The 18,985-nt window shown below is 38.9% G+C and overlaps 1 protein-coding gene across 1 annotated transcript; it reads left to right on the top strand.

Moving 5' to 3' along the window:
• Positions 1-405: 405 nt before the first annotated feature.
• LOC132858454 (paired mesoderm homeobox protein 1-like) lies at positions 406-10,600 on the top strand. Its single transcript, XM_060888807.1, has 4 exons — positions 406-1,145; positions 5,341-5,516; positions 6,965-7,146; positions 8,455-10,600. The coding sequence occupies exons 1-4, from the start codon at positions 923-925 to the stop codon at positions 8,585-8,587; spliced, it is 714 nt and encodes a 237-aa protein (XP_060744790.1). The 5' UTR covers positions 406-922; the 3' UTR covers positions 8,588-10,600.
• Positions 10,601-18,985: the final 8,385 nt, after the last annotated feature.

Here is an 18,985-nt window from a genome sequence, read left to right as displayed (position 1 = left end):
TCTCTCTGTCGTCTTTCTTTCTTTCTTTCTTTCTTTCTTTCTTTCTTTCTCAATTAAATCTTTAATATCAGCACTGAAGCTGATGTAGAGATTTATAATATGCAGCTTGTTATAAATCTCTCTCTCTCTCTCTCTCTCTCTCTCTCTCTCTCTCTCTCTCTCTCTCTATCTATCTATCTATCTATCTATCTCTGCTTGTGAAGCGGTGTGAGAAAAATAAATGAAACAAAAATGAATTTATATAAGGAAACTCTCCAACCAACTTCAATGTTCATCGCGGTGTGTGTGTGTGTGTGTGTGTGTGTGTGTGTAAGCGCGCGCATTAAGGGGTGGAGAAATGTCTGCGCTCTCTGTAAAACGTCAGGACCCACGACAACATGAATTTGCCACGTAATTAGGGCGCTCCTCATTCGTCTGTGCGTCAAAGCCGAGGCTCATTTATCCTCCAGCAGTCAAGCAGACCGGACTGAGTCTGTGTGTATACTGAGTGTGGCGCGTGGTGTGGTGTGTATACTGTGTGGTGTGTGTGTGTGTGTGTGTGTGTTTGTGGGGAAAACGTGGACATCATCTTCATCATCATTAGAGCTCGTGCTCAAACTCAGAGACGCGCAAAACTTCGTGACCGATGCTGAAGAACACGGAGCGCAAGCTCTTGGAGAACCCGGAGAACTGCGTTACTCGATGTGGAGTTGTTTGTCTCGGAGATAGAGGAACGGATTCATGACTGGGTTTCGGATCTGACAGAAGACATAGAGAGAGAGAGAGAGAGAGAGAGAGAGAGAGAGAGAGAGAGAGAGAGAGAGAGAGAGAGCTCTGTCCTGCCTATATTCACAGCGCTTGGTTGAAATCCATGTTTGCTGCGGCGCGCTCTCGGAGGCCGTTCGCGCTACACTTCCGTTCCCTCAACGCCGCAGCTTGAGTCATGACTTCTGGTTATGCAGCGCATGTAATGGACAGAGCGATCACTGCGGCCAACCTGGACCATTTACACGCCAAGAAGAACTTTTCCGTGAGCCACCTGCTGGACCTGGAGGACGTTCCGGAGATGGCCGGAGCTCAGGCCGAGGAGAGCAGCGCGGACGCAGGCACAGGACACCTGGAGTCACCGGGGCTCACCAGCGGCAGCGACACGGCGCAGCAAGACAGTAAGAGTCTCTAACACACATCCCAAATTCACCCCACATTCATTCTGTGAAGCAACTTAGAACTTTAAAGAACTTTGAGAGAGTAAGCAATAAGAACCGTGCAGCGTGTTTTCTGTCCACAATGTGTGTGTATGAAGGCTACAGTGTGCAGTATATGGAGACTATTTCACTGGACTGGATGTAATAAGCGTTAAAAGTTACAAATAAACTAAATTACGGAAAATATTTTTTTTGTTTGAATTTTACTATATTTTTTACTATATTAGATTTTTTTTAAAGAAAGAAAATTATAAATCTGTTGATCGTAAAATAAATACAAATAATATACACACTGATAATATCTATGAGACCATGCTAAGGAAAATTAATGTAAATAAATAAATAAAAATAATTTGAATGTTAATTTAGTTACTGTACACATAAAAATTTAAATATTATATATTCATATATAATATTAATATTTGTTTTTGGGATTGTGTTCAGTGATAAATGCAGATTTGCTCTGCTGTGATGAGAATATAAAAGTGAAAATAACTGTAGATAAATGACACAATGAGCAGTATAAAGCTGATGCCTATAATATTGTCAAATAAAGTTACATTTAAAAAAGATTAAGGATTGGAAAAATAAAACAAAAAAAAAAGTAGATGTTTTATGCACGAGTATTTTTCAGTGACTTCAGTCACATTAGTTATTCAGGATGTCAGTTTGCTTAGGGACAAACTTTTAGTATAGAAAACAAAGAAAATAGTTAAAAAGAACAACATAAGGTAATTAAATAATGGTATGAGCGCAAGTAAGTAATCAAATCTTACTACAAACAAAATTTATAGAAAACTACAGAGCGATGATGTTTTAGAGATCAGAATGAGGAAGATACAGCTTCAGGATTTACACATTTCAAATAAAGAATGAAATGACCCTTAAAATGAAATCAGAATTTTCTCCAGGTGTTAAAACACGAGCGAAACATCGTTGTAAATATTTCTTCAGTGTTTCTGATGATGTTGATGATGACGATGATGTATGAGTATGAGCTGGATGAGGCAGGACTGGGTCTGATATCATTACAGCGATAGCATATCGATATTGGGATACATTATTTCACAATACTCATTTACTTACTTTTTAATGAATGATTTCACTTTTTAAAAAAGAAGTACTTTTTTTTCAAATACAGATACGTGATACGACTCTACAACAGCACACGGCCGAAAGGAATGAAAAAGTACAACAAGGGCGTGTTTACTTTTGGTGCATGTATAAAAGTTGTAAATAGAAAAAATAGAAGATTTATATCACAGGTTCCCACATGTCCTACTGTGTGGATGTGAAGTCACTGTGGACAGATCACTTGTTCTAGCTGTAAACATTTTTTTTTATATAATAGTTATGCTAAATTGAAAAAATTTACAAATTGAAAATTTTGACAAAAACACAGAAGATTCCCAATCAAGGAAATTCAGCCACAAACAATCCCAATATTTAGCTTTTTATTAAGTAATTATTCAAAAAACAAACAAAAAAAAACAACAAAAAAATTGTGATTCTCTAGACGCATCACGTCCAAATCAGTGCCTTCGACTTCAGCCGTGATTCTCAAATTTGTAACACAATCACACGTATATACGAGAAACTCTTTGACTGTCCATGTCGTAAAAAGTAGAATAAAATTAAATAAAAATTGAAATAGAATTACAGGTGTGTTAGCAAAGTGAAAAATATATGGATAAAAAATAAAAATAAAAAATTATACATGTATGGATTTGGAGGATTAGGGACAGAGCAGTATGACAATTTCTGCCCTTAAGACCATCAAAAGGTGATGAAAAGAAAAACACGTTATAAAAAAACTGTCAAATGTGATATTCTGTAATATTATCCACCATGTTTGTTGATCTGCAGCTGAGAAGGTGACATGTAAGAGTCTCATGACCTCTGATTCACTGAGTCACTGATTCACTGAGTCACTGAGTCAACATGTCACAGAGAGAGTTTGTAAAAAGTGGTAAAACAATCTGCTCTAGTTTTCAGACATCACCACAATCAGGATTGTTTTTGTGATGAAGTCTAAAAATCTCTTTTCTTTAGATATTTCACTTTGACTTGTCTCAGATTTTACCGCACACTAACACACCACACGCCAACAGAAGAACACCAACATGGTGCTCGAAATGCACAACTGTCCTGAATAAATAATAAATCAGTAATTTTAAAATTATAGAACTGAAAATATTCCGTCTGCTTTAGGAGTTCAGCAAGAAAAACTGGACACATTTATATTCCTCAGCAAGTTCAACAACAACAACAACAACAACAACAACAACAACAACAACAACAACAACAACACAGAGTGGTTCGGATTCTGTGCAACAACAGAAAAAACCCTTCACTTTTTTCTATGTTCACTCTTTTTTAATTTTTCTCTCCTGTTCTTTTTTCCTTCTCGTTTCTTTTCTTCTCCTCTTCCCCAGTTCCTTTTTTCTTTAACTTATATATTCCCATTCCATCTGTCTTCTCATTCTGTTTATCTTTCTTTCCTCTCTTTCTTCTCTTCCACTTTCTTTTTTATTCTATCCTCCCATTGTTTCTTTCTGTCTTGTCATACCATCTTTCTTTCTGCTCTTTCTTCTCTTCCCCTCTTTCTTTTTTTATTATCCCCTCTTCTCATATTGGTTCAGCTTGTGGAATGCAATGATTCAGTGACTCAGTGATTCAATGACTCAGTGACTCAGTGACTCGGTGACTCATCAGTAGGAGGATTTAACCTTGTGTGGTTGATATGAAGCTCAGTTCACTTTGCGATCTGAACTAATTTCTGGTTCCAATAAATGAAGTTATAAATAAATTCCATGTCACTTCCTTTGAATGCAGAAGTGGTCTGGAGGCTGGTGGTGCAGCTCAGTGTGAACGAGACAGGAACCAGCTCCATATTAATCCAGTTTCACCCAGGAGATGAAAAGTACAGAGAGATTCCACTGTGGTCATGGTGTGTGGTCAAGACAACACTGGTCACTAAATTCACTAATATAAGACTCTGTCTGAAGGAGAGAAGGAAAGACAGATCTCTGATACATCTCTCTTTCTGCTTGATGAATCCATCATGTTTGTGGTTCTGAACTGGTTTAATCATTACACGTGTAAACAGATTAACTGGGAGGAAGCAGAAGTCATTTTTAGGCTGGAATAATTGTGGAGTAAAGGAGCAGCTCGCGGCGCAGCATTCACTTTATAATGACTTTATTAAACTGAGCTATGAAGAAGAAACCAAGTCACTGACGCTGATCAGATTCACACATCCAAACAGATCAGACCTGAAGATTAGACTGACAGCTGAACAGAAATTAGTGCTGCATGCTCTTCTTCCTCTCCTTTTTTATATCTCTTTCCTGTTTTCCCTCTCTCCCTTGCTCTCTCTCTCTCTCTCTCTCTCTCTCTCTCTCTCTCTCTCTCTCTTTCCCGTTTTTTCCTATTATTTTTTATTCCTTTTGTTCTCTTTTTTTCTTATTTAATTTTCTTTCTTTCTTTCTTTCTTTCTTTCTTTCTTTCTTTCTTTCTTTCTTTCTTTCCTTATTTCTTTCTTTCTTTCTAATCAGCTACAGTGTTTATGATTAGAGTTGAGCAGCTCTCTCTCTCTCTCTCTCTCTCTCTCTCTCGCTCTCTCTCTCGCTCTCTCCCTCTCTCTTTCGCTCTCTCTCCCTCTCTCTCTCTCTCTCTCTCTCTCTCGCTCTCTCCCTCTCTCTCTCTCTCTCTCTCTCTCTCTCTCTCTCTCTCTCTCTCTCTCTCCCGTTGTTTCCAATTATTTTTTATTCCTTTTGTTTTTCTCTGTTTTTTTTTCTTATTTAATTTCTTTCTTTCTTTCTTTCTTTCTTTCTTTCTTTCTTTCTTTCTTTCTTTCTTTCTTTCTTATCAGCTCTGTTACAGTGCTGATGATTACAGTTGAGCAGTTCGTCCTGTTCTCACGGTGGTCAGTGGGGCAGTTTGAGTAAGACAGGGATTTCAGAAGGTGTTGTACACTTTGTATCAGCTGCAGCAGTTACACAATTATCAACTAATCACTTCTATTTTCTTCACTTCAGAACGTTCTCTGTCACTATAAATGGATAAAAAGCACAAGCTGTTGATTTTTAATAAAGGACAAATGTAATCGTTATAGCTGCCTGACTTAGATTTTACTGTGTGTGTGTTTTCTCAGATGAGCAGCTGAACTCTGAGGAGAAGAAGAAGCGGAAGCAGAGGAGAAACAGGACCACGTTCAACAGCAGTCAGCTGCAGGCCCTGGAGCGGGTGTTTGAGAGGACACATTACCCCGACGCTTTCGTCAGGGAGGACCTGGCACGCAGGGTTAATCTCACCGAGGCCCGCGTGCAGGTCAGTGATCCAACACAACCCAATAATAACGTCTTTTACAAAAGAAAGAAAAAAAAACACCCCATGTCATGTGTCTCAGTAAAACGGCCACACTTACCATCCTGAGGGTGATTCATTTCCTGTAACAACACTGATGCATTTATTCCATTTACACCACAGCACTTTATCAACAGTTACAAGGTTTTATTTATAGTTTCAGTCAGTCTTTTGCAGAGATGGGGGACTCGAGGCATATGACTTAAGTCGCAAATTTGAGACTTGAGACTTGCTTGACAAATATTAAAAAGACTCGACTTGTCTTTGACTTGACATTCATGACTTGAGACTTGACTCAGTCTTGAGTTAAATGACTAAGAGATGGGGGACTCGACTTGACTCGTCTTAGAGCTGCTCGTCTTAGACCAATCAGAATCCAGAATTCCACAGTGCTGGAAAATAAACTCACATGCAGAGGTTTTGAGGGTCCTTGAGGAGTCTCCAGTGTCAGTGTCCTGTAACAGTCTGTTACAGCTCAGCGGTCAGTTCTGCAGACTCCGATAGGGGGTCTTGTGTAATCCACTTGTGTACGTAGTCTGATATTTTATTATCTGCTCTTTGTAAGCGCCTGTCGGGTTCTCGAATCTGATTGGTCAGGATCCAAACTTTTGAGCTAGGCTGTATCACACACACAGGACAAACACAACATCATTGTGAAAATGTCCTGACATGTCGGGGCTGATGGGAAATGTAGCTCAGCCTCAGCTCCATTTGGAATATAAAATGACAGTCCAAAGGTGTTGTGTCAAATTCTTTCAATCTATCTTTCTTTTCTGTTTTTTCTTTCTAAATCTTTCATTCTTTTTCTTTTTGTCTTCCTTTTTTTGTCTTTTTTTTTGTTTTTTTGTCCTTAATCAAATTCTTTCTTTCTATATTAATTTTTTTTCTGATTTCTAATTCTTTTGTGTCTAATTTTTCTTTTATTGTTTTTCTTTCTTTTTAGTTTTTTATTCTTATCTAATTATTTTGATTTCACTTTTCAAAAAATATAACAATATAATGTTATACAAATGAACAAAAATTAAGAGTAATCCAGTTGCTAGGCAACTCTACCTAGGTTAGGCTAGCTGACGAATAGCTAGTTAAAAATATTAAAGACGCAGTGACACATAGCGACATAATTTCCCTAAAAAAATCCCTAAAATAATTTGTACCACTTTATGGTTAATTTGTTCTAGACGTCGATCACTAACCAAACATGAAGTTTTGTGACTTCGACATATTGAAATAAAAGGTCCAAAAGGATCGTATCATAAACGCACGTTATACCAGATACGCTGAGATACAAAAATATCAAATCTAGAAATGTACTGAAATGTGTTTGTTGTTTTTTTTCTCTCACTCCTACATGGAGTATTTGTTATCTTTTCTTCTTTCCCACGAGTGTAATGTTTTCTCTGTTGTTTTTTCAGGTGTGGTTTCAGAACAGAAGAGCTAAATTCCGGCGTAACGAGCGTGCGCTGTTGGCGAGTAAAAACGCTTCACTGCTCAAATCCTACTCTGGAGACGTGACGTCGGTGGAGCAGCCAATCGTTCCGCGGCCAGCGCCGAGGCCCAGCGATTACCTGTCCTGGGGAAGCTCACCTCAGTACAGGTAACAGCCTCACACATGTCTCACAATGCTGACAAACAACTGCAGCTTCTAGGAGGAAACAAATATCGTCTACTTCTGGATTGAAGTCTGGATTTCGTTCGGTCTTCACAGAGACTAACACAGTCAATTAAATGTAACTATAAACAGATAAAAATAAATCGCTCTAGATCACGCACATATGTAAAGGCAAGCAAAATCCTATTATTCAGTATTAAAAAACAGTTATGGCTTTTATTATTTATAAAATTATTTGTTTATTTATGGGGGGCACAGTGGCTTAGTGGTTAGCACGTTCACCTCACACCTCCAGGGTTGGGGGTTCGATTCCCACCTCCACCTTGTGTGTGTGGAGTTTGCATGTTCTCCCCGTGCCTTGGGGGTTTCCTCCGGGTACTCCGGTTTCCTCCCCCAGTCCAAAGACATGCATGGTAGGTTGATTGGCATCTCTGGAAAATTGTCCTTAGTGTGTGATTGCGTGAGTTAATGAGAGTGTGTGTGTGCCCTGTGATGGGTTGGCACTCCGTCCAGGGTGTATCCTGCCTTGATGCCCGATGACTCCTGAGATAGGCACAGGCTCCCCGTGACCCGAGGTAGTTCGGATAAGCGGTAGAAAATAAATGAATGAATGAATGTTTATTTATGTGTGACAGTGGGCATTAATAAAATATTACTGTAACCAGATACACCAGAGGTATCCAAAGGCTATTTTTCTGTAGTCCCTGCAAACAAATTTATATAAAATGTAATGTAAACAGAATGCAGGAGAAAAAAAGCATTCTGAACGCTCTTTAAGTTACAAGAGTTTAACTCATTACATGTATGACTTTCAGTAAGATGTCAGTGACACTGACACAAAATCTCTGGGAACTGAGCCAATCCAGAAGCATTTAACACACCTTGCTAGCAGGTTTGCTTTAAAGCTAGAAAAGAAAATAAAGCTAGCATGAGATGTGAGCTAGTGCTTTACAAATATGAGGATTTTTTTCCTTCATGAATTTAAAATTAAAATATATTATAACATCTTTTACTCAAAGACACACGCTAGCTAGCAAAAAGGCAGGTTGTTACGCTAGATGTTCTTCCAGCTAGCTAACATTAGGATGAAGAAATATTGTTCTATAATGTATTTGTGGCTTCCTCAGCTCAACAGAGATAGCATGGTGTTAATTGTTATGGTTAAGCTATTTCAGATTTAAGATCCATTTAGTTTATAGTTCTGGAAGAATATCAACCATTTTTAATTCTTTGATGAAAATATTTAGTGGTGTTTAAGTCACTATTAATTCATTCCTGACCATTCCTCTCTAGCGCCATGGCCTCGTACTCGCCGTCATGTGCCAACAACAACGCGGTGCAGGGAGTGAACATGGCCAACAGCATCGCCAACCTGAGACTGAAGGCCAAGGAGTACAGCATGAACCAGGTGCCAACCGTCAACTGACAGAGGAAACCAGCTCCAAAGCGGGAGACGAGTGGCACCGAGCTGCTATGATACCCGACAAAGACCTTTCACACAAACACTTCTGTCTGTGTGGACTCGAAGGCTCACAAGAAAAACATGTTTAAAGAAAACTTCTAAAGCAGTGATTGACGTCAGCGGCGCTCTAAAGTTTGGCATAGCGAGGAAAACTCGGCTCGATTTAACGGGAAATGGAAAGTGTGTGTTTTCACGTTTGCCACAGCCGCACAGGCGTCGCTCCTCGAGGAGGAACTTTACTCCACGCTTATGGAGACTGAAGCAGCTCCATGGATGAACATTTTGGAATTTAGCAATGCAAATCTCATGGACCTTAAGTTCTGGGAGTCTTCAGGACTTTTCCTTGATTTCTCCCGGGACATAATCACGACCACAGACTGGATTGTTTTTGTTTTAGGGAAAATATACCTTTGTAATGAATATACTTTTTAAGATTTTGCTGTTGGGTTTATGTTACTGATGTGTATTTTAAAGCATGTCAAAAAATGCGTAGGTCTCCACACACACACACACGCACACACACAGCACCACAATACACACAGGAAGTACACACATTGCACACACATACACAACACCTTGCCAACACTGTACACATTTATATTAAAAATAAAACCTACTAGCCATGTCAGTCATAGTTCTTAGGAAGGAGGTGTGGCCTGTATGCCTGTCAGTCATAGTCCCATAGAAGGAGGTGTGGCCTGTATGCCTGTCAGTCATAGTCCCATAGAAGGAGGTGTGGCCTGTATCCCTGTCAGTCATAGTCTTGGGAAAGGAGGCATGGTATGAATGTCAGTAGATTTCCCAGTGAAGGAGGCGTGGCCTCAACACTTGAAAGTCAGAGAGGAGGTGTGGCTTGCATGTACAGAATTCAAGCTCTAGTCTTTTCTTATGATGGAAAGAAAGTATAACTTGTTGCTTTCCTTCTCTCTTAAGTCTCACTTTAGAATATTTTTTGTGTTTCAGTTTTGTATTAGTTTTAATAATTGTTTTATGATACAATTTTCGTTCACTTTTTGTATTACTTTTTCATGTTTTATATTTGATACTTGATTTGATTTCTGTACTCGCTGGCTGCAGTAAAAGTAGCTGTCTTTCAGTCCTTGTGAAGGAGGCGTGGCCTGTGTGCCTGTCAGTCCCTGTCCCAGTGAAGGAGGCGTGGCCTGTGTGCCTGACAGTCTCTGTCCCAGTGAATGAGGCGTGGCCTGTGTGCCTGACAGTCCCTGACCCAGTGAAGGGGTGTGGCTTGTGTGCCTGTCAGGTTAAGGTGGAGGTGCAGTCAGATAAAACTAAATAATGAAATAATCTTCATGTATCTTGCTTACGTCGGACTTCATGTATCTTTCATCTCAAACCTAAAGATTTACATCCCTAATATAATACAATATCTATGCAATTCCACCTAAATTAATGTGGAACAAGATGCAGTGTGTATGTTTGTATGTATGTATGTGTGTGTTGTGTGTGTGTGTGTGGGGCGCAACATTACCTTTAGCTTTTATATTGAGTATATCTGAATCTGTAATATTCTTATGCAATAAAACATTTGCAAGCAGCAAACTGACAAAGTATTAGTGTGTTAAGGAACAGAAAGCTTTCCTGCCTTTATCGCTTACTCGGACCTGCACAGGCGACAGTAACCAGAATTAACACACTCGACATTCTTAGAAAAAACATTTTTATTTAAAAATTTTTTTTTTAAAAATTAAAATTTGAATATAAATAACACCATGCGCTCTCATACTCGGACACCTCCGATTTTTTAGGGGTCCAAGCACTTGTTGAATCTGGAAGAACTTTTTTCTAACTTTTTTTTCTTGTATCTTTAAAGTAACTCCATATGCTTTGTCAGTTCATATAGTTAAAAGAAGAAGGTCCAGATGTTGCTTACATTCTTTCTCAATCTGGATGAAGAATGACCAGAAATCTCTCTCTGACCGTCTCTTATCTTAAAAACACAATAAAAACTTTGCACATTGACTCCAGGGGACTTTATGTGAAACTCTAAACGTTCATTCATCCTCTAATCACCATCACCATCAACACCTCCTCCTCCTCCTCTTCCTGCTCCTCTTTTTGTTCTTCTAGAGAAGGAAAATTAAAGACTCTGCTTTGAGATCTTATTTAAGCATCTGCCATCTCATAAGTCCATTTATATATTTGTTTTGGATTTAGATCTCAGAGAAAAAAAATCTTTTAAGACCATGGAGAAAAAATAAGCTGCCTGGTCGCTTCCAGAAATCTGCTGTGGTGGTTTATAGGCTGATGATGGACTCCTCGGTGTTAAGTGCAGGAATCATATTCATTCCGAGCATCTGCAAGGCCACGGCTGTTAGGGTGCTTTTTTTTCTGTCGAGCAGGAATGTTTACTTTCAAAACATGGTGTTTATGGCACAGGAAACACTCGTTTTGAGTTTAAGTGGCCGCGGGGTGTTTTCTGAGCGCCTGACACAAGCTTGTTTATGTGCCTGACGACCCCCTCGGTCTGCTGATTGCATGTGACCCCAGATGACCTCAGAGACAGTCGGGGGAACCAATAATTTTTTTTTTTTCTGAAGGGGGGTCTGGCAGGACAAATTATAATCTTTGTTCAAGTACAGAAGGAGAGCCATTAAGAAGCATAATGAAAAACAGTATTTTTTCACCAGCTGGCTAAATTCCATAAGAAAACATTAAAGCTTTTCTCACACGTGTAATTTAGAAGCTGGGTTATGATGCAGGGCTTTTTCCCAAAAGTTATGAAACTCTGCTCTGAAGCAGGTTCAGCTCGGCTTTTACAGAGTTAACACCGCATCACTGTGACAAACTTGTACCGTGTGAAACCATGTTATTGCTGTTAGAATGTTACGGCTTGTCGCTTAGCAACAGACGCCCAATCAGAAGGTGGAAAATTAACAAAAGTCATGCTGAAAAATTAACAAAAGTCAGATATCAACAGAAAGATCACAGAACCTGCTCGAGTGCAGAAGCACAGAGCTGTTCTTTTTTCCTCACTGATGTGAAAGCGTGAGACGAGACGGTATTTAAAGCGGTAACACGCTGGATTTATCCAATTAGGGTTGTTGATGCTCAAATATGCAAATTAGAAGAATGTCAGGTTATGAAGAGCCAGGATTCAGTGTTAACCCGGGTAAAGAAGGAACAGTGTGAAACCTCTGACTATATAAACCAGGATTCTGTTAGCTGGAGTTCACTAGGACCCAGGGGAAATATTTTAGGTGTGAAATGCCCTAGAGAATGGCCTGGAAATGTAGATATATACAGTAATGTACATACTGTTGTGTAAAGCTTTAAAGCTACACAACATGCTACTGTGTATTGTACAGATTTAGACTGTACAAAAGTACCGAACCAGCAACCTAGACAAGTACAGTTCAATACCCGTGACTCAAAAAAAATTGTAAATGCTACAAAATAAAGATATTTAGAAGTCCAACTGACTTACGACAGGCTATAAAATGATACCAAAAAAAATCATAAATTGGCATTATAAACAGGATCAGAATACAAATATCCCAGTGTCTTTGGGCTGTTCTATTTTATAACATCTAATGCTGCTAGTCAAAAAATGTTAAAGAAGCTTTTACTGTCATTTCAACCATATATAGCTGATGCAGTACACAGTGAAATGAGACGTTTCTCCAGAAACACGGTGCTACATAAAACAAAGAAAGACTTAAGTAAGTTTGTCCCAGCCAAATAAAGTGTATACAATATGCACAACCTGGTGTAAACAGTGTGAGACAAAAGACAAAAAGACAAGTGCAGGACAACAGACAGTGCAAACAAAAAATACAAGACATTACACAAAAGACTAAACACAAAAGACAATAAACAAAAACAGCGCCGACCAATGTAAATACTGATGATTGAACATCTTTGTCTCACTCCACAGTGGTGTTAATATGAAGCTCATATGAAAGTAGACACTCGAGACTATTTCTGTTTTTATCTACAACACTAGAGGTGATATTTTCATAGAAAAGATCTAAACTAACAAAAACTGGTTCTTTTTCTCCACACAGATGTTTGTATCTTCAGAGTAAATGTTGATATCAAACCCATTTCTGTTCTCTGAGATGCTCCAAGTTCTTGTTCATCTAAACAGCAGCTCAGATTTCTCTTCAACACTAAAATTCAGTGTAAGATTTTCAACAGAGGGAAAAAACACACGTCTAAAACACACTGAAAGAACAACAGTGTGTCCTGATTTATTTTAGATCAGACTCACAGACACGACATCAGACACTTCTTTATATTAATTAAAAATGTCCCATACAGTAAGTCCATTAACATTCTGCAGTTTACTGGTAAAAAAGGTTAATACACGTCTTTCAATGTAGTATGGTGGTTGCAACCGTAACAGCTCAATCAACTTTATCTGACTGTTAACGCTAATGAAAAAACTGATTTAAGACAGTGTCAGAGAGGCCATTTCTGACATCTCCAGAATGGAGGGTAATAATAAATAATGCATTAATAAATGTGTAGAGTAACAGAAAGCATGCTGGCCTTCAGTTAAATCATCTGTCCGTATTAAAATTTCAGTCATTATTCCAATAACGAGTCTTTTTTCATGTGTTTCCAATCCTCCAGCCCTGAGCTGTTACACCTGATTTCAGTTGGAATTTTTATGATCCGAAATGTCTGCATGTCGAATCTTTCTCCAAACGCTAGTGTAAAAAAAAAAAAAAAACCTGGACGTTAGCTTTGGAGTGGGAGCCATTTCCTATTTCAACACAACCTCCTACAGCCATTTGTGTTCAGCTCAATGGGCCTTAAAGCCTTTTCACTCAACAGTGTGTAGAATCATGGAGTCGTAATGACACGTGGAAAAAGCTGGACTGGTCACTTCATCACCACACAATAAAACATGATTTTTACTCCAAGAGGGACTAATAAAAGTCAAATCCTTGGAACTAAGTGATATGATCATGTTGCACTGAATTTTTAACAATTTTTTGGGGACGCTTCATCAATATGACCAGAAGGTTAAGAGGTCAATAACACTGGAGAACAAGTTCTAATCAGCAGGCAAAATTTTAGATGCCTTCTATTTTTGGCCAAATTTCAACCATCATGCTTTGCTGAAGAGTGTGTTTAAAAATAAAGTAAATTCATAGTTTCATAGCCGACCGATAATGTAGCTCGTTTTTCTCTCTGTCTATGTTCCTCTTCAGTAAGCAGGGCTCAGAGGCCCTGTTTGTCTTTAATGGTTTCACACAGGATGGATTTCAGACAGATTTTTATCTTAAAAATTTAAAAAAAATTCTAGGTCTTAAAACACAAGCAAAATGCTCACTGGCTTTAGTGCCATTGTAACTGAAGACATCTGAGGTCAAAGTTCTCTCAAAGTTTGAGCTCTACTCCAATGCTCACCCAAAACCCACCAATGGAAGGATGCAAAACTCACAGGACAGCTACAAACATGGTCAGAACGGTAAGCAAAACATGCTAACGGACAGAAAAATTCTCTTCATTACCTCAAGCGCACTCTGAGGAACATTTTTGTTTGTGCAAGCCACAAGCTGATTTCTTGTCTACGCTGATTGATGAGCAATTATCAGTAAACACAGGTCTATCGTTATAGAATCTTCATCATGTTATCTAACATGGAGAATAAACGCAGTCTGTTCCAGAATTCAGAATAAATTTTATTGCCGAAAGCATTTCATCCACAACCGGCTTTACAGACACAAAGGCTACGTTAATATTAATATTAACATTATAATATGACATATGAATATAATTAATATCGAATTAATATCGATCAACTAGCTTACATCAGGTAATAGCTAATGCAGGCAAAACTCTATATGCTTAGCAAGCTAAAACATATGGCGGGCGCGCAGCAGACCGTTCCCAGCATTCCCTCGCCGATCATCTCTCGCGCTGCTGCTCATGGGAAATGTAGTTTGTTTGAAAGAAAATGTTGTGAAGGTAAACAACAAAACGATCATAAACATTAAGGCAATGATGATCATTTTAACTTTATATTTATTATATTTAGCATTGTTCAATATCAATAATATTGCAAATAATAATTTCAACAAAAATGAAGTGTCCAATTCACAGCGAGCTAAAAGTTATAATGTTAGAGAACAGATCATTCAGCAGAATTCCTGAGAGACAGAAAATCAAAACGTACTGTACATCTGATCCTGAACAAAGCTTCACAGAAATCCTGATTAACATCATAGCAAAATTATATGCAATCAAACAACATCTAATGCTAGCTTAAAGCACCAGGGCTTCATTAGGCTCATTCTTCTGTCCAGAAAAGTGTACAAAACATCTTAAACAGCTATACATATACACCAGAGAACTGCTGGCCTCCTGCACGGTGTGCTCAAAAACCTATTTGCATATTTAACTGATCCGTCATCAGGTAAGCTAATATGATAGCAAGGGATGGGGTCAGATGTCACTGTAATTGTTATATAACGATTTTCTAAGTGTTATGCATAAGAGTTCAGAAACATCTGCAATTATAATGAATTACAAAACAAATAGTTTATGCTAATTTATTTTGTAAAACTAATGTTCTATTCTAGAAATACGTTGTTACTTTGGATTAGTGAAAAGTAAATTGTGCACATTCTCTGGTATCGACTACTGTATTAACTAAAGCAGACATCTGGTGGCTTCTGTTAAACCTCATATATCTGTAGCAGTTTGTGGTCATGTTTTAAACCTCGTTCATTTGGACCTCATTCCCATGTGGTAAAGAGTCGTTTAGGCAAAAATGTCACCAGTAAGGCTCCATACAACCTCAAGGAGGTTTACATTTCATGAAACTTCCAACCATCAGGATCCTGAAGCTCACGGACAGAAAAGCGCACATTCCCAAGAACAGACGAGGAACCTTGGGCTGAGTGAAGAAATACCTTCAGGACAATAAAATGGCTCCTGGCTCCATCTCGCTCCTGTCGTCGGTGCTAAAGAAGTGTGCGTGATGTTCCTCTGACTGTAAAGGCCCCATGTGGTTTCCTGTGCCACTCTACCCCGCCCCTCCTCAAACCCCCCACAGCTCCAAGTCCGTCTCACCTTTCAGCTCTCTGACCCCAAGTGCTTCCAGATGTCCTGCAACTCTTACCCCCAACCCCATACTCATACTCAGCAACACGCAGGATGGACAGATCCACGGATGACAAGCAAGCGCCTCACCCCCATCGGGATGCACATCTGGAGTCCATTAGGGAGGAGAGAGAGAAAAAGAGAGAGAGAGAAACCTGGCAAAAGGCTACTATTTCTTCTTATCTGGTCTGAAGCCAAATGTTCACGGTCAGTTTTCAAAACCATTTTTCTCTCCATTTGCTTGTTTTTCATTTTTCTGACATGTTTTTTCTTCCACATGTGTGTTACAAAATCACAACAATGACTCACTACACTATAATTCACACAAACACTCTTCCAACTTCCATGAACTGTAATAAGCTACATGGATTAATGAAACTGTTTCGGATTTTCTGAGTATTTTAAATAATTCCTCACATTTTTTTAAACGTATATAAGAAGCATAACCTCTGTTTTTGCTTAAAGTTTTGGTTGTGATTTATTTTATATCTCTAATAGTCTAACTCCAATAAAATACTATATTAGAATATTCAACTATATTACATGAACTAGCAACACAACAAAGAGGCAGCATTAAAACACACTCACATCATGCTAAGCATGCTAACTGGGAGCTACCAACCATAACAGTTAGCATAATAAACAGTATTAACTAACTATACCATAATAGAAAACACACTAATCACAATACCATGACAGAAACTATGCTAGCTTTAGATTAGCATTATTGCAAACAGTCTAACCAACATACAGTGCTAACTATAAAAGAGTACCAGGGATCATGCTAAAATGATACAGTAAACAATACAATACAGTATGAATTAGCATAACTAATCAACGCTAGCGAGAAACTAGTATGACGGTATGAATTAGCATTACAGTAAACAATGCAAACTATTGGAATTAGTGTATGAATTAGTGTTACTGTAAAAAATGCTAACTACAAACTAGCATCATACAGTACAAAACATGCTAACCATAAAACAGTACCATAGTGATGATCAACTATGCTAAAATAAACTAGCATTACAGAAATATCATGGATTAGCGTTACAGTACTCAATGCTAACCTCAGACTAGCACTAGGGTATGAATTAGTGTGACTAAGCAATGCTCCTAGCAAAAAATACAAATTAGCATTATTATGAATGAACATTACAGTAAACAATGATAAGTACAAACTAGCATTCAAGTTCAGGTATAGGAGTTAAAGATTTAGCTCTGGAGTTTAAAGCTAGCTGCATGGATACTGTAGAGAGAGGATGAGGAATTATTAACCCTTAGTCCGTCATCAATCAGCCCTCTAAATGTTTTCTTCTGCTTCCTAATTCTGAAAGAGGTCTTGACATATGGACATTAATAAATCAACAACAGAGACATCGCTGGGCACTAAAACTTTTACTTTTACTTTTTACTTTCACCGCAGCGTATGATGTTCCAGAGCCGATCATGGGTCAGTGTCAGCAAATGTGCTGTAGAACATGGAGATTCCAGCGAGTGATGGTAAAGCCGGAACAACATATGACATGACACGACACGTCTGGGAAAACTCTCCATCACGGAACAATCCCTCGTTAAATTCCACGTAGCTTCCATAAACGTGTCGGCGTCACAGCTCACAGAGCAAAAGAGGCGATCAGGAACGAGTTTGATGGTAAATGACGCTGCAGGGGAAGATCAAGAAGGTGATTGGTGACTTCTCTGTTATTTATGTGCATACATTTGCACGCTAATTAAAAGCAAAACTCGATCTTACTAAACATCAGAAAATATGTCATTACTGTGTGAAATATTTCCCCTGGGTCCTAATGCACTTCAGCTAACAGAATCCTGGGTTTATATACAGTAGTCAGAGGTTTCACACATTTCCTACTTTCCCCGGGTTAACACTGAATCCTGGCTCTTCATAATCCGACCTTGTTTCACTCTGTACATTTCTAAACTCTGCTGTAAACTTCTTCTAATTTGCATATTTGAGCATCAAAAGACCTGATTGGATAAATCCAGCGCGTTACCGCTTTAAATAATGGCTCGTCTCACTCTTTGACATCATTGAGGAAAAAAGTTCAGCTCTGTGCTTCTGCACCCGAGCAGGTTCTGTTAACGTGTTTTTTGTTCTTTTTTAAATGTATCATGTAGTCGACCAGTCGTTCGTTCGTTCTTCAATTCCTGACTTCTGCTAATTTATGAGCGTGACGTATTTACTCCCTCGCTACGGCTCACACTTCTGTGATGTTCAGTGTTTTGCCCCCTGACTCTATCTACAGAGATATTATTGTTACGTGTCGCTACGTCCTGGTTTTCACCTGATACGAGGCTGAAACAATTTCTGATTGGGTGTCTGTTGCTAAGCGACAAGCCGTAACAATCTAACAGCAATAACATGGTTTCACACTGTACAAGTTTGTCACCGGGATGCGGAGTTAACTCTGTAAAAGCCGAGCTGATACTGCTTCAGAGCAGAGTTTCATAACCCCGGGAAAAAAGCCCTGCATCATAACCCAGCTTCTAAATTACACGTGTGAAACGTTCTTCTACCCCGGGGGTAAAGTGGGGTTTAGAGCAACCAGAACCCAGGGTTAAGAGCAGAGTATACACACATGCCCAGCACACAGTCACACCTCCAGACTGTTTTGGTGCTGTGAGAGATGTTAAAAAATGTTCCTTTTGCTAACATTTCCACATCACATATAATTCACACTGACAGGCTGGATGCTAAAACTCCTAACACACTTCCCTCACAGGCACCGGCTCGTTTTTTTCGTCTGAACTGTAAAGGAAAAAAGTCCACACTAAAGCTCCGGGAGAAGGAAAACAAGGCTGAACAGGAACAGGGCCATGAGAGAGTTTTCCTAACAAAGCGGCCACGCTATAAATCCGCAGAGCGGCTCTGTGGAAAAGGAGCGGCGTTATTAATGCTCCGGTCCCTGAGGCATGACACGCCCTCCTGTTAGTGCGGACTGAGAGAGCTCATTCATCCAGAGCGGGAACAGAGCCGGACGTCATGATTTTATCATAACACTGTATTTTCAGGGGGATATCAGAGCCTACAGTGAAAACGCTAGTCATAGGGTGTAACAAGCAGAACAGGGTCAGAATCTAAGCTACCATCATCACATGTTTTTTTTGTGAATTGTAAAGTATAAAATAATATAAACAGTGAGTGTAGCAGCTTTTTACTTTGTATGTTAACACAAGTTCATTCAAAAGTTCCTAAGCATTTTATTCTTTTTACACGTTCCAATGTTATCAAGTGCTATAAAATAATTGAAGTATATTTGATCAATT

This window comes from Tachysurus vachellii, chromosome 15 (genome assembly GCF_030014155.1).
Source record: "Tachysurus vachellii isolate PV-2020 chromosome 15, HZAU_Pvac_v1, whole genome shotgun sequence".
Lineage (NCBI taxonomy): Eukaryota > Metazoa > Chordata > Actinopteri > Siluriformes > Bagridae > Tachysurus > Tachysurus vachellii.
The sequence above is the reverse complement of the archived record's forward strand: the minus strand, read 5'-3'. Positions and strand labels throughout refer to the sequence as shown.

Bases quoted from the DNA above. Each gene is read 5' to 3' on its own strand.
- LOC132858454 (XM_060888807.1), top strand. From the start codon at position 923: ATGACTTCTGGTTATGCAGCGCATGTAATGGACAGAGCGATCACTGCG. The intron at 1,146-5,340 runs GTAAGAGTCTCT...GTGTTTTCTCAG, and splicing joins CGACACGGCGCAGCAAGACA to ATGAGCAGCTGAACTCTGAG. The intron at 5,517-6,964 runs GTCAGTGATCCA...TTGTTTTTTCAG, and splicing joins TCACCGAGGCCCGCGTGCAG to GTGTGGTTTCAGAACAGAAG.